At 45.9% G+C, this 16,135-nt stretch overlaps 1 protein-coding gene across 3 annotated transcripts in view; it reads right to left on the reverse strand.

The window, feature by feature from the left end:
* Positions 1-243: 243 nt before the first annotated feature.
* Positions 244-16,135, reverse strand: part of COL5A1 (collagen type V alpha 1 chain) — a 399,673-nt gene continuing 383,781 nt past the window's right edge. For 2 of the 3 annotated variants that reach the window (XM_075324352.1, XM_075324349.1), the window contains exons 63-66: positions 15,748-15,860; positions 13,507-13,575; positions 9,583-9,816; positions 245-4,259 (exon numbers count right to left, since the gene is read on the reverse strand). In XM_075324352.1, coding sequence (XP_075180467.1) covers positions 4,113-4,259; positions 9,583-9,816; positions 13,507-13,575; positions 15,748-15,860 — 563 coding nt within the window. In that variant the 3' untranslated portion in view covers positions 245-4,112. Of the gene's footprint in view, positions 4,260-9,582; positions 9,817-13,385; positions 13,455-13,506; positions 13,576-15,747; positions 15,861-16,135 lie in introns of all 3 variants that reach the window. The other variant, XM_075324351.1, reaches the window with a different exon arrangement.

A 16,135-nucleotide genomic window follows, 5' to 3' on the forward strand; every position in this document is an offset into this window, starting at 1 on the left:
TCAATCATCAAATGTCACAAGATTTTGACTCCTTTTATTTTTGGCCATATAAAAACTGAATAGTAAAAAATATCTCCCGCTATTCTTCCATTTAGTCTTGCAGAGTTAATTTATTCTCATACAGCAGAGCACAAAAAGAAATAAAAAAATATTAATTATACTGGAAAAAAAAAAACATTCACAGGTACGAACAGTAAACTTGATTTATTAAAAACAAAAAAAATATCTAATACAATTTTTTTTTTTTTTACACAGGTTTAAAATATAAAAATCCCCATGAGGGCGTCTTAATTTAAAAATGTGCAGGGGTCTCCGGGGGGCTGTACAGGGTGCGGGGCGAGAGCCATTCAATGCGGATAGATTTCTGCCTTAATTTCATCATTTTTCAAGTCATTAGAAAAATTGAAGGAAAAAAAAAAAAAAAAACTACACGGGATAAAAGGTCGTTTTGTGCAGGAACAGGAAGGAATTTATTATTTTCATACTGAATGTATTATGGAAGAGAAAAATCATTAACAAATCATTGTAATCACATGACCGAAACAGAATCACACGGACGGGCGCGGCGCAGACGGATTGTGGGGCGGTTATATCACGAATGTGCAAAATACTAAAAAGAAAATATTCACAATTTATTTTTATTTATTTCTTTTTTTAATAGTGGCCCCGGGACATTATCATATTTAGTGTAGGGGAAAAATGTAAAATAAATTCAATATTCCATAATCTATCGTCACCTTGTTCGGTAAATTGTGAGATTGTTCTCAAACATTTAGGGTCTTTTTATTTGTTGACAGATCTGTTCTTTTCTAGAAGTTCTATATATTAAAATCCTCTGGAATAGAAAATGGGTAAATACATACCGTGTTTTTCCAAAAATAAGACCTCCCCCAAAAATAAGCCCTAGCAGGGATTTTCAGCATTTTCGGAGAAAGGCTTAAATATAAGCCCTCCCCCGAAAATAAGCCCTGGTCCTTTTTTGGGGGGGCAAAAAAAATATAAGACAGGGTCTTATTTTTGGAAAAACACGGTAGAACTTTGATTAGATCTCAGTATATCAGGAATATCAGTGCAAACACTTTAGTGCTCCCCTCCTGCCCAGAAATGTAGCCCGGGTCCAATCCAAAGAAATGGAACCCAAACGCTCATTTCGTTTGTGGGGTACAGAATCCAGATCTATGAAATCACAACCCAAACTTCACCGGAGCCTCAATAATGAGCTCCAAGCTCCTCGACCTTCACCGATCCGGTCACTCAGCAATCGGAGTGAGTCTCCCCTAGTTTGTTCCATGGGTTCTAGATGTTTGGGGTGATTGGAAATAATGTGACAAGCTATGGGGCTCTTTCCACTGGATACACAAGATATTAAGGCCATGGGACAACGTACCTGCGGACTTTTCTGCAGGTTCACGCAACAACTCGCCGGAATCCGCAGCTATCCATTGGGGTAAAGCTGCGGAAACCGTGACGATTTCGTGCAGAATTCCTGCGGAATTCCCGCCCTGTATCTTCATAGTGGAGGAGCGGGAATTCTGCAGATAATTCCGCGTGAATGTTTGGCATGCAGTTACACGCGGCTGCGGGAAATCAGCAGCATTTTCCGCAGCCGCACATACCGCAGCATTGATACAGCGCGCCCCAAATCCCATAGGATAACACAGGGAGTGTCTGTACTTGCTACAACCGGCGGATTTATCTAGAAAATCCAGATAAATATGCGGGTTTTCCGCGGGTACGTTGTCCCGTGGGCACATAGCCTAAAGGGTGCTTTACACGCTGCGACATCGCTAACGATATATCGTCGGGGTCATGTCATTAGCGACATCGCAGCGTGTGACAGCTAAGATCGACGATCGCATAAACGGCAAAAATCGTTGATCGTTGACACGTCGCTCCAAATCATAATGTCGTTGGTGTTTCATTCCGCAGGTTGTTGGTCGTTCCTGCGGCACCACACATCGGTATGTGTGACACTGTAGGAACGACGAACATCTCCTTACCTGCGTCCTTCGGAAAGGAGGAAGGAAGGAGGTGGGCGGGATATTCCGGCTGCTCATCTCCTCCCCTCCTCTTCTATTGGGCGCCGTTTTGTGACGCCGCTGTGACGCCGCACGCACCTCCCCCTTGAAGGAGGGATTGTTCAGTGGTCACAGCGACGTCTCTGAACAGGTATGTGCGTGAGACGCCGCCGTAGCGATATCGTTCACCACATGTCGCACAAACGACGGGGGCGGGTGCTATCAATCGCGACATTGCTAGCGATGTCGCAACGTGTAAAGCCCCCTTAAGAATGTAGGTAAAATAAGTATGAAAAAAAAATCAAATAAAGGATTTGTTGACCATCCTGGTGGTCTTAAAAATGAATTCAGAGAGAATTTACTAAAACCGATTTCAGACCACAGTAATGACGGCCGCGCCTTTACTTCTGCTCAGTTATGGGGTCGTCTGGAGCCTAAAATGTGGCGTTACCGCTGTGTGCACCTACATGACACGGTGAAAGATCATAGACCAGGTATATTCTTGTAAATTCATAAAAGAGGCACATTCAAGCTGGTTGTCTCGTTGACTTTATTGAATGGGTGGGGTGCACTGACTTTCCAGCCTCGTACAGTACTGCTCATGGAAATGTTCTCTGGACTTGCCGGCCTCACAGTGGGGTGCGGGGGGGGGGGGGGGCAGCACATCAGAAAATACAAAAACTTTTTTTTTTTTTTTCCAACACTTATAACAAACAACATAAGTTAGCACCACAATCAGCGAGTGATTATTACATACACGGGCAGGAGCGGCTACACGGGAAGCTACCACAATGGAGTTCAGTTTTTCTTTTTATTATTATTGTTTCGCCATATCTACATTTTGAACGAGTACAAAAAGAAACATGCATTATATCTCGCTGCTAGCGTTAGCGTGGGATACGTCAGACAGGAAAGAGTGGTGGAGCGCCCCCCAGAGGAAAAACAAAAAAAAAAAAAAATAGCACCACAGGAAAAACTGAACATAGCACCTATTTCTGACAAGGTATCACAGGCAATCTCCCACCTGGAGGTAAAAATAAGGAGGTGATAATACTGTACAAGACATCTCGTCAGCCGGAGCTCCCGTCACAGTACCCCAGACCATTGCAGATTTGCTCGCTTATCGGTCAGCCAGATGATTACTCTACAGCAGGTTCGTGTCTTAAAGGCGTACGTGTTTCATCAATTACAAAAATATTTAAAACTATATATTTCCAGACTTCTGCTGAACTCTCTGTTCTATACAATTGTCTCATATGCTGTTAGGGGGGAGGAGGGGGGTTTTGGGGTACTCATTTACTTTGCATAGAACTTTCTCAGCTTAAAACTTGTCCCTAACCTGCAATAGTGTAAATGATGGAGGAGCGAACCACACGATGTAAACGGAAATCTGTGTCTATAGAAATGCAGACGTCGCCGGATTGACCTTAATAAAGCCGACTTTGCACCAGGTCACATGCAGGAGTTAAAGCTTCCGGGTAAGGCAACTTCTTTTATCATTAAAAAAAAAAACAAAACAAAAAAATAACAATAATATACAATAGAAATAATTACATACAAAAATATAAGCACCTTTAATACAAGGGGGACAAGCGGGCTCCATCTGCCCGGTCAGGTTTGCTTTCATTAGTGAGAAACGAGGAGGAGGAGGAAGGTCATCGCCTTTTCTGGTCCAAATTTGCCTGAAAGAGTTGTATGATATTGAAGCATGTCCGTCCCGTGGAGCCGTTTGCTTCCCGTCTTAGAGACCTTTCAGATCAGTCATGTGCTTCAGTGATTGTCACGTGATGCTGTTTAGGTCATGTGATCCCAAGGCTGCGGGTGCCCAGTGGTTTTCTATCTTTCACTAATATGTTGGTGGTCCGAGATTCCGGGCAGATTGGGGGTGGGGGGTGGGGTTCAGGCCTTTGTTTGTCCCAGCTGAAGAACGTGCATGTGAGACAATAGGCTGCGATGAGGTTTCAAGGTTGCTGACTTGGAAACGTGGCGTTCTCTTATGCTATTGGCCTCTTTTCTCAACAAAAGTGTACGTACGTATATTTATCTTTTTTTATTTATTTTTTTTTTTTATTTTCATTTTTTAGGAGTTTATTTTTAGCCTAGGAAACACACTGGTCCCACTTCAAAGCCAAATTTTTGTGTTGGGTCTCCAAAGTCATTGAACATTAGGTCCACGATAGGCGCTTGCTCCACTTTGGGAGTGTTCAGCTCCAGGATGGTCTTCTGGGAGCCCTTCTTAGACTGAGGGAGGAGAGAAAGGGAAAAAGTCAAAACTTCCAACGCACCTAATAAATAGGCATAAATCTACAGTGTATGATGCACCCCATAGTCCTCCACATATTATAATGCACCCCATAGTCCTCCACATATTATAATGCACTCCATAGTCCTCCACATATTATAATGCACTCCCCATAGTCCTCCACATATTATAATGCACCCCATAGTCCTCCACATATTATAATGCATTCCCCTTAGTCCTCCACATATTATAATGCACTCCCCATAGTCCTCCACATATTATAATGCACTCCCCATAGTCCTCCACATATTATAATGCACTCCCCATAGTCCTCCACATATTATAATGCACTCCCCATAGTCCTCCACATATTATAATGCATTCCCCATAGTCCTCCACATATTATAATGCACCCCATAGTCCTCCACATATTATAATGCACTCCCCATAGTCCTCCACATATTATAATGCACTCCCCATAGTCCTCCACATATTATAATGCATTCCCCATAGTCCTCCACATATTATAATGCACCCCATAGTCCTCCACATATTATAATGCATTCCCCATAGTCCTCCACATATTATAATGCACCCCATAGTCCTCCACATATTATAATGCACCCCATAGTCCTCCACATATTATAATGCACCCCTTAGTCCTCCACATATTATAATGCACTCCCCATAGTCCTCCACATATTATAATGCACCCCATAGTCCTCCACATATTATAATGCACCCCATAGTCCTCCACATATTATAATGCACCCCATAGTCCTCCACATATTATAATGCACCCCATAGTCCTCCACATATTATAATGCACTCCCCTTAGTCCTCCACATATTATAATGCACCCCATAGTCCTCCACATATTATAATGCACCCCTTAGTCCTCCACATATTATAATGCACCCCATAGTCCTCCACATATTATAATGCACTCCCCATAGTCCTCCACATATTATAATGCACCCCATAGTCCTCCACATATTATAATGCACCCCATAGTCCTCCACATATTATAATGCACCCCATAGTCCTCCACATATTATAATACACTCCCCATAGTCCTCCACATATTATAATGCATTCCCCATAGTCCTCCACATATTATAATGCACTCCCCATAGTCCTCCACATATTATAATGCACTCCCCTTAGTCCTCCACATATTATAATGCACCCCATAGTCCTCCACATATTATAATGCACTCCCCTTAGTCCTCCACATATTATAATGCACCCCATAGTCCTCCACATATTATAATGCACTCCCCTTAGTCCTCCACATATTATAATGCACCCCATAGTCCTCCACATATTATAATGCATTCCCCATAGTCCTCCACATATTATAATGCACTCCCCTTAGTCCTCCACATATTATAATGCACCCCATAGTCCTCCACATATTATAATGCACTCCCCATAGTCCTCCACATATTATAATGCACCCCATAGTCCTCCACATATTATAATGCACTCCCCATAGTCCTCCACATATTATAATACACTCCCCATAGTCCTCCACATATTATAATGCACCCCATAGTCCTCCACATATTATAATGCACTCCCCTTAGTCCTCCACATATTATAATGCACCCCATAGTCCTCCACATATTATAATGCACTCCCCATAGTCCTCCACATATTATAATACACTCCCCATAGTCCTCCACATATTATAATGCACCCCATAGTCCTCCACATATTATAATGCACTCCCCATAGTCCTCCACATATTATAATGCACCCCATAGTCCTCCACATATTATAATGCACTCCCCTTAGTCCTCCACATATTATAATGCACCCCATAGTCCTCCACATATTATAATACACTCCCCATAGTCCTCCACATATTATAATGCACCCCATAGTCCTCCACATATTATAATGCACTCCCCTTAGTCCTCCATATATTATAATGCACCCCATAGTCCTCCACATATTATAATACACTCCCCATAGTCCTCCTCATATTATAATGCACCCCATAGTCCTCCACATATTATAATGCACCCCCCTTAGTCCTCCACATATTATAATGCACCCCATAGTCCTCCACATATTATAATACACTCCCCATAGTCCTCCACATATTATAATGCACCCCATAGTCCTCCACATATTATAATGCACTCCCCTTAGTCCTCCACATATTATAATGCACCCCATAGTCCTCCACATATTATAATGCACCCCATAGTCCTCCACATATTATAATACACTCCCCATAGTCCTCCATATATTATAATACACTCCCCATAGTCCTCCACATATTATAATGCATTCCCCATAGTCCTCCACATATTATAATGCATTCCCCATAGTCCTCCACATATTATAATGCATTCCCCATAGTCCTTCATATATTATAATACACTCCCCATAGTCCTCCACATATTATAATGCATTCCCCATAGTCCTTCATATATTATAATACACTCCCCATAGTCCTCCACATATAATACACTACCCATAATCCTCCATATATTATAATACACTCCCCATAGTCCTCTATATATTATAATGCACTCCATAGTCCTCCACATATTATTATACACTCCCCATAGTCCTCCACATATTATAATTCACCTCCCATAGTCCTGCATATAGTTTAATGCATCCCCACAGTCCTCCATGTATTATAATGTACCCCATATTTCTCCATATAGTACTATGTAGCCCCCATATAGTATTATGTAGCTCCCATATAGTATTGTGCAGCCCTCATATACCATTGTGCAACTCCCATATTCCTCACCATAGTAGCATACAACATCCTTATCATTTAATGCAGCCTGTTGTGAATACATTTGGACTAGGTTCCAGTTTGGGGCTCCCTCTTGTGGTCAGTGCTGGTAGTGAAGTTGGCTTGCTGAATAGAAACCAGACAGCTGGGGATGATTGGGCCTATATAACTGAGAAGTGTTCTCTTGTGCCTGGCCGGTGCTCAATGTCTCCTGGGTGCTAAGGCCATTCTGAAGCCAGCCCTTCCTTCTGTGTCTACCAAAACTCCTTTTCAGATAAGTTTGGTCTTTGTACCTCTGCTGGTGGTTTCCACCTTCTTGTTGTATTTCTGTTTAGGCACTAAGGCTTATTTTCTATTTTGCCTGTGTGGAGTTGGATCATTCCCTGCTGGGAATGTCTGTGTACCTTGCTCCATATTCTATGTATTTTTTTTTGTCATGCTTGGTATTAATTTCAGTCGCTCCACTATATTAGTGTTTTTGGATCCCAGTAACACCTAAGTACTGATATAGTGGGGGAGAGTCCATGTGGGCTCAGTATTTTTCCATATCGGGCGTGTTGGTTCTTTTTTTAGGGTATTGCACAGCTGCAGACAGTGCACTTTTCTGTCCTTTCCTATTTAGATAGTTTTGGGCCTCATCTTTGCTGAATCTGTTTTCTACCTGTGTATTGTGTTTTCCTACATCACTGTTATCTTTATGTCGGGGGCTACCTATATCTTTGGGGACTGCTCCGAGGCAGATTAGCCTTTCCTGTATTTCTCTCTGTAGGAATAATTAGTTCTCCGGCTGTGTCGAGGCAACTAGGTCATCGAAGGCACGTCCCACGGCTACTTCTAGTTGTTAGGTCTGCAGTTCGCTGAGATTCCAACCACTCTGGTAACATTCTGGGTTTCCTAGTTTTTTGTCCTTTTTCTGATCCTCCTTGGTCACTGAATCAGAACAGCAGCCTAATTGGCGTCTGGCCACCATGATTAAATACATATACTCACTTCTCCTTGTTCCCCTTCTACTCCGGTCTCCTCAGTGTGTCCACTGTTCTGCCTCTCTGCACATCTCAGCACAGCAGGCGCGCACAGTAATGACGTCATCGTGCGTCGCTGTGCTGACATGTCAGAGTGTAGACACAGCGGGAGAATGATGAGACAGGGAACGCACTGCTCAATCTCTCATCATTGCTTTCAATTGTATCGGCACCTGCAATGCCACTACAATTGAAAGTGTAGTCATCGGCGGGGAGCCCGCTGCCAGCGCTGGAACCGGGCCCCATAGCAGTCACATGGCTTGCCACCATTGGCGGTGCTCCACTGGCTGAGGTCCTTTGGCCTCCTTAAACCCCAGGGCCCAGTCGCGATGGCAACCACTATCGTTCTGCTCCTGCATATGGCTCTGGAAGGTGTAACGTCACTCAGATTACATTAGAATGTCTGCACAGGGGTTTATACCGCAGTGCTTTCTTTTTAGCATTTTTTTCTGGAGCGTTCCTGAGTCGGGCCACCTGAAAAATACGCTGTGCGCACAATCCCTAAACGCCATAAAAAAGGACATGGACAAAAAATGGAATAAGACTAAAAACTGCTGCCAGACCCTCTATAAGGCAGAAGATGTAGGAGACTGAGAAGTGCGAGCAGCCGTTATCCTGCGACCACCCTGAGATGACGGCTGCTGGAAGAGACACCGGAGCAGTCACCTCAGGGTGGTCGCAGGATAACGGCTGCTGGAAGAGACACCGGAGCAGTTATCCTGCAACCACCCCGGGGTGACTGCTCCCGGTGTCTCTACCAAGAGCAGTTATCATGCGACCACTCCGGGGACTGCTCCGGTGTCCTTTCCAGCAGCCGTTATCCTGCGACCACCCCGAGGTGACTGCTCCGGTGTCCCTTCCAGCAGCCATTATCCTGCGACCACCCCGAGGTGACTGCTCCGGTGTCCCTTCCAGCAGCCGTTATCCTGCGACCACCCCGGGGTGACTGCTCCGGTTTCCCTTCCAGCAGCCGTTATCCTGCGACCACCCCGGGGTGACTGCTCCGGTGTCCCTTCCAGCAGCCGTTATCCTGCGACCACCCCGGGGTGACAGCTCCGGTGTCCCTTCCAGCAGCAGTTATCCTGCGACCACCCCGGGGTGACTGCTCCGGTGTCTCTTCCACCAGCCGTTATCCTGCGACTACCCCAGGGTGACTGCTCCGGTGTCCCTTCCAGCAGCCATTATCCTGCGACCACGTCAGGGTGACTGCTCCGGTGTCCCTTCTATCTCACAATAAGAATCCATATTAATCAGATAACCGGCCCCGGAGTCTCCACACTCATTTCCTATTGATAAATGGTTTTGTTTTTTGTGTCAGAACTAATAATACTCGTCTGCTATTGTGCTGCAGCCTGACATTGTGCTGCAGATCAATAGACGACTGTATCCCGGCTGCATTCACATCCAGAGCCTTTCATGTCACTAGCACAATGTCTCATGACGCTGGCAGCTCCTGTAATAATCTGATCACCTGTCACCGCGGTAAATTGGGCACCAGACTCTATCAGATGAGACAGATGTAGCCGAGTCACTTACTGCGCATCCATCCATGAGGGCCTGAATATACGGGTTGTTGTCATGGGACATTTCTTCATCGTTGGAGCCCAGGAAGCGGATGGCCTTGTCATGGCTGTTGGTGGTGGCGTCATGCCAGGCTACAGACTGGTAGCAGTGGTAGGTGATGTTCTGTTTGGCGGAGGCGCTGAGAAGCCTCAGGAATGTCATCTGTACCACGCCGACGGGATTTGCATCGGCATCCACATAGGAGAGCTGAAAGGAATCAGACACATCTACAGGGTAAGACCTGGAAGACATCGCTCACGCCTCTCACCAGGGGCACCAAACACGTCCACGTCAGGAGGCGAGTGCTGCCATCACATGCCCATGTGCCCGCTCTGACAGGCAGCAAATAACCCCTTCCATGCCAGTATATATGCTGATAACATGAGCATGGAGTCCGTTGGGCGTCTCCTGGCCCACAGTCACTTGCATTATTAGTCCTAAATAGCTAGAGACCAGTTGGCAAATTTCTGGAAATTAGCGATTACATGAAAGGTTCAGATTCTCCATCATATTTAATCGGGTGCAATGACTAAATCCTGCACATCTTAAAAATATGCACCCGACCATGGAGCAAAAAAAAGTCCCCAGACCAAGATGACAATCTTTGATAACAGCAAGAAAATGTGGTACTAAACCCAATTAAATAAAAATAAATTTTTAACAAAATGTGTTCCAACGCGCGTTTTCCCTAATGAAGAGGTGAAACGCGCGTTGAGACGACCTGGGAGGCTTCATACCACCGCAATTCACGGGTTAGTACTGGTTCATAACCATTTTTTGAATTGGAGGATATTTAGGGAGAAATTGACTGAATACTTAACAATAGGTGATTATACATATTGGTTTACACTGATAATATAACTCAGAAATTACTGATTAAATTCACAGAAGTGTAGTCCATTATATTGGTTCCCCCTATATCCCCTTATTTATAGTGTGACAATTAATCTGGAAGATTGCAGCGGTATGTTTACATGACTATTATATTGAAATTGTTGTGGTATAGCCAACCTATATGGACTTCTTGCTGATTTTAATTAATTTTATATGGTTATTATAAATAAATAAAAATAATTTTTTAACAATTGGGTTTAGTACCACATTATTTTCACTGTTATCTAATGTTTCTTGGGTGGTCCCCTATACGTAATTATTAGGTCTTCGTTAGTGACTAATGATATAAGTTGACAATCTGCTATAGTCTAATGTGGGAGACTGTAAACTGCACAATCGGGAGTTTAAGGGCTGAACAGCTTACAAACTGCACAGCTGATAACGCTGATCGAGCTCACCACCGGCGATACTGCGGCTGCTGTATGCCACGTATGGCCACCGCGTTCTGGTGATTAGTGGGGTCACTATTTTTAGTTGGGTAAACATGGATTGTGACAGTAGATGATATATAACCCTGGTACAATTCCCCGACTCCAGCCCTCCCTCCTGTATACTATATACACAGTACACTCCATTAATAGGAAAATCTATACAAACCATGTTGGGACGATTCTGCCGCCTGAGAAATAAGAGGACTGAACAGAAGAGCAGCATGCAATGGTAGACTCAGCTAACGACACATGACAAGGGTCATCTCCGATGCCTATGGCACCCTCCGAGTGCACCGCACCAAGGCCACATACCTCACTCATACCCATAGGCTCATTTACCTTATGGAGGCCAAAAACCAGTGTCATATTGGTGGAGGTCAGGCCTAGGGTATGTACCATATTGATGGAGGTCAGACCGGGGGTATGTACCATATTGGTGGAGGTCAGACCGGGGGTATGTACCATATTGTTGATGGAGGTCAGACCGGGGGTATGTACCATATTGGTGGAGGTCAGACCGGGGGTATGTACCATATTGTTGATGGAGGTCAGACCGGGGTTATGTACCATATTGGTGGAGGTCAGGCCGGGGGTATGTACCATATTGATGGAGGTCAGGCCGGGGGTATGTACCATATTGGTGGAGGTCAGGCCGGGGGTATGTACCATATTGGTGGAGGTCAGACCGGGGGTATGTACCATATTGGTGGAGGTCAGACCGGGGGTATGTACCATATTGGTGGAGGTCAGACCGGGGGTATGTACCATATTGGTGGAGGTCAGACCGGGGGTATGTACCATATTGGTGGAGGTCAGACCGGGGGTATGTACTTTTATCTATAGTCACTGGAGGGTGATGAGGCCTTTATCATATTATTATGGGCCGTTTTTGTTATGACGCCTCATGACAAGCACCAGATAATGGTCAGATTGGAGCAGCACCGGCCGTGCCACGGGCTGCTGTGCCACGGGCTGTAGTTGCGGCTCACGACCATACGTGTTGGTAGCTGTTTCTTTAAACCATGTTCCTCAGTACCTGCAGTTAATTCAGCTCCCGAATCCAAAGCAGAAAGCTCTTAGGGGATGAGAATGAAGTTGAGGATTATGAGAAATCGCTCTATAGCAAAGAAATTGACATGTAAAAAAAAAAAAATACATAGAGACGGCTGGAAAGATGCTGTGAAGTTAAGACACTGAGCGGCACGGATGCCAGCAAGAGCGGCAAAGTTTTCTACTTCAAAGCAGCCACCCTGAGCTGAAGTGAGTACCTATGATATTGAGAGCAGAGGAGGGGGCACAGGCGCTCCTTGCTTCTCCATGACTACCAAATTAGGAACACCGCCGCCTCTTACACCGCAGCTTTACTGATCGGTGCCCTGCTGCCTGCACTGGTGCAATAATAATACCGCTGGCTTTACGGTGTCAGGGTACAGCCTGCGTGGCGTCAGGATACAGCCGGCGTCAGGGTACAGCCTGCGCCGGCGTCAGGGTACAGCCGGCGTCAGGGTACAGACTGCGTCGGCGTCAGGGTACAGCCTGCGCCGGCGTCAGGGTACAGCCTGCGCCGGCGTCAGGGTACAGCCTGCGCCGGCGTCAGGGTACAGCCTGCGCCGGCGTCAGGGTACAGACTAAATGACGCTCAGTGGCTTTTCTGGTCTCTAGCCGATTTTGCATCATATCTACTCTGCTCCAGGTACAGCCAGAGCTGCAATCAAAGTTCTGCTGTCTCCTGCGCTCTGCCAGCACTGTGCAGGAACGGCTACACTGTAAAACTGAATGTAGTGAGGGATAATAGAGCACCGGTGTGCAGAGCTCGGCCTGGGACACGGACGGGAGACTTATAGTCCATACAGGACGGAGGTGACAGGATGAAAAGACAGCTCTGGCGGTGACTGGAGCACATACGTTAATAAAAGGGGTCACATTCACTCTGGGGCCATTTCCTAATTGTGTTGTCATGAAGAGATCATAGGTACCCAAAACAGGGGGCAAAGTTGATGTCCTTATGTGTCCGAGACACAGACATCCCCATAGAGAAACACTGCGGGATTAGCACGGGAGCCGCGCCCGACACCATGCATTCCCAGAGGAAACAAAGCGCACTTTTAAGGTGGACATGACCCAGGTAATAATGTCTGACGCTCCTACCTCCAGATTACAGGCGCTGGTGGAATGGGAGCCCTGATGTTTGGGCCGGGTGCAGGTGATGGATGTATGTGCGGCTCGTGCGGTCACATTCGCACCGCTTTCTTCCCTTCGCGGCTCTCATCAGTACTGATATTTAGGAGATTACAACCAACCTTGTGTTCTTGGTTCCACCTTAAATTGGTTTTCCTTGTGATCCGCAGGCACCGCGTCCCCCATGACCAGTGTTAGTCACATGCAGAGTGGTTTGGCCATAACCGTAGCAGGCTGCTCTGGTTGACGGTGGAGGCCGGGTTAGCCACTTACCATAGAGCCCCGCTTGTAATGACTATACCATGTACCGGGCAGCTCTTTGGGCCAACGAGCCATTCTATTCTGTAAAATACGACACGCGTTACACAGACCACACGGAGGGGCCGAGTCTTACCAGTTTACCACGCTTGAATTCACTGAACCACGAGCCTGGATTCTCTTTGGGCCAGGATGTAATTCTAGCCTGAGTTACAGAATGGAAAGGAACGGAAGAAACAACGTTACACAGATGGATCCCAACCGGTGCCCTAATGGGGGGCACGGCTACCCGGCGTGCTGGAGACCCCCCGCTGGAATACGTGACCCCTGTAAGGCTCTGTAACATCATAAATCTAAAATAAGAAGCGCTGATAGTGTAACACCAGACGACAAGTGCGGTATATACAGGAGATATACACTCAACCACTGATAAGCATAAGATAATGGCGTCTGCCGCAGCCCCACGTGGATGAGCGTTCAAAATGGAGTAGAGAAGGGGTTAACGCCGCGCATCAGCCAAATTAAATTGTAGAGATGTTGATGAATAATATCTTTTTTTTTTATTTCATCGGTCTACGCGTTTCAAGGGTCGAAACCTCTTCCTCAGGACCAGGACATCAGCAAAAGTAAGCATGCTTTTGTTGATGCCCTGGTCCCGAGGAAGAGGTTTCGACCTCGAAACGCGTAGACCGATGAAATGAAATTGTAGAGATGTTGATGAATAATATCTTTTTTTTATTTCATCGGGCTACGCGTTTCGAGGTCGAAACCTCTTCCTCAGGACATCAACAAAAGTAAGCATGCTTTTGTTGATGTCCTGGTCCTGAGGAAGAGGTTTCGACCTCGAAACGCGTGGACCGATGAAATGAAATTGTAGAGATGTTGATGAATAATATCTTTTTTTTATTTCATCGGTCTATGCGTTTCGAGGTTGAAATCTCTTCCTTAGGACATCAACAAAAGTAAGCATGCTTTTGTTGATGCCCTGGTCCTGAGGAAGAGGTTTCGACCTCGAAACGCGTAGACCGATGAAATAAAAAAAAGATTATTTATCTTTTTTTATTTCATCGGTCTACGCGTTTCGAGATCGAAACCTCTTCCTCAGGACCAGGACATCAGCAAAAGTAAGCATGCTTTTGTTGATGCCCTGGTCCCGAGGAAGAGGTTTCGACCTCGAAACGCGTAGACCGATGAAATTAAATTGTAGAGATGTTGATGAATAATATCTTTTTTTTATTTCATCGGGCTACGCGTTTCGAGGTCGAAACCTCTTCCTCAGGACATCAACAAAAGTAAGCATGCTTTTGTTGATGTCCTGGTCCTGAGGAAGAGGTTTCGACCTCGAAACGCGTGGACCGATGAAATGAAATTGTAGAGATGTTGATGAATAATATCTTTTTTTTATTTCATCGGTCTATGCGTTTCGAGGTCGAAATCTCTTCCTCAGGACCAGGACATCAACAAAAGTAAGCATGCTTTTGTTGATGCCCTGGTCCTGAGGAAGAGGTTTCGACCTCGAAACGCGTAGACCGATGAAATAAAAAAAAAAGATATTATTCATCAACATCTCTACAATTTCATTTGGCTGATGCGCGGCGTTAACCCCTTCTCTACTCCATTTTGAATGCACATCTGCATTATGGCTTCTAATTCTTGTGTGATGGAAACCCGCGAAGCCTCCAATGCAGAAGGGAACGGATCCTCATCCAAAGCATTAAATAGAGGCGAAACGCTAACAAGCGCGAACCAATCCATTTCTCCCGGAGGCGTTAAACCTCTGTTCTCAGCCATTACAATCCATATCAATAGAGACTTAAAAGAGAAACCTAATTCTGCAGTAATTCTCCCATCTGAGGCCTGCGCTCCCCCCGCTCCGCCCGCCAATATATCGCCCCCAGCAGAGCAGGGTCATCCCGAGGCTCCGACGGCAGTTCACAAAGTTCAGCCAAACTTCTCACTAGTTAGGACGGCGTCGAGGTATCGGAGCCGAAACGTCCGGGACTTGGACGCAATCCAGAAACACTAAGGGAACGCTTTCTATAAAGCATAGCCAGTCGTGAGACTACAACTCCCAGCATGCTTTGGCACCACAGGAGCGTTTACTATCCCCGGTATCTGGGCTCATCAGTATAACCGTGCGTGCGATGCCGCTCCAGGCTCCTATTATTAACCCATCGTCTGACAATGGGGCGTGCACGGCTTTGATCAGGCACAGGCAGTCAATACCGCCGGCAGGCAGCGTCTGCGGAGAGCCTGCAATTAATTAAGTGATCTTAAAATAATGGCGGCACAGAGTCCTCTCATGTGCCAAGTCTTCCCGTGCCAGACGACACAAGCGATTACTATGCCAAATCCTCAGCCGTCCTCCACCACTTACTCCTTCAGACTTCTTGTCAGGGAATATGCAGGACTCCCCTCCCGCCGTGAAATTGCAGTAAACCTTGAAGGAGTCTCGAGAGCATCCCTGGTTCGGGTCAATCCAATATTCACCTAGAGGAAGGAGAAGAAGCAGGATGAGGCTGTGTGCACGGAGCCAATAATGGCCGATACTCCATTACTAAAGCTTCTCGGCTTTGTCTTTGCTTGAATTTATGGTCTCTAATTTGCACAGTAATGAGCAGGTGGAGACGAGCGGAGAGGACGCCTGCACTCAGCAAGGATAACCACTCATGAGCAGACGCCTGCACTCAGCAAGGATAACAACTGATGAGCGGACGCCTGCACTCAGCAAGGATAACAACTGATGAGCAAACGCCTGCACTGAG

The sequence above is a fragment of the Anomaloglossus baeobatrachus genome, chromosome 9 (assembly GCF_048569485.1).
Source record: "Anomaloglossus baeobatrachus isolate aAnoBae1 chromosome 9, aAnoBae1.hap1, whole genome shotgun sequence".
Taxonomy (NCBI): domain Eukaryota; kingdom Metazoa; phylum Chordata; class Amphibia; order Anura; family Aromobatidae; genus Anomaloglossus; species Anomaloglossus baeobatrachus.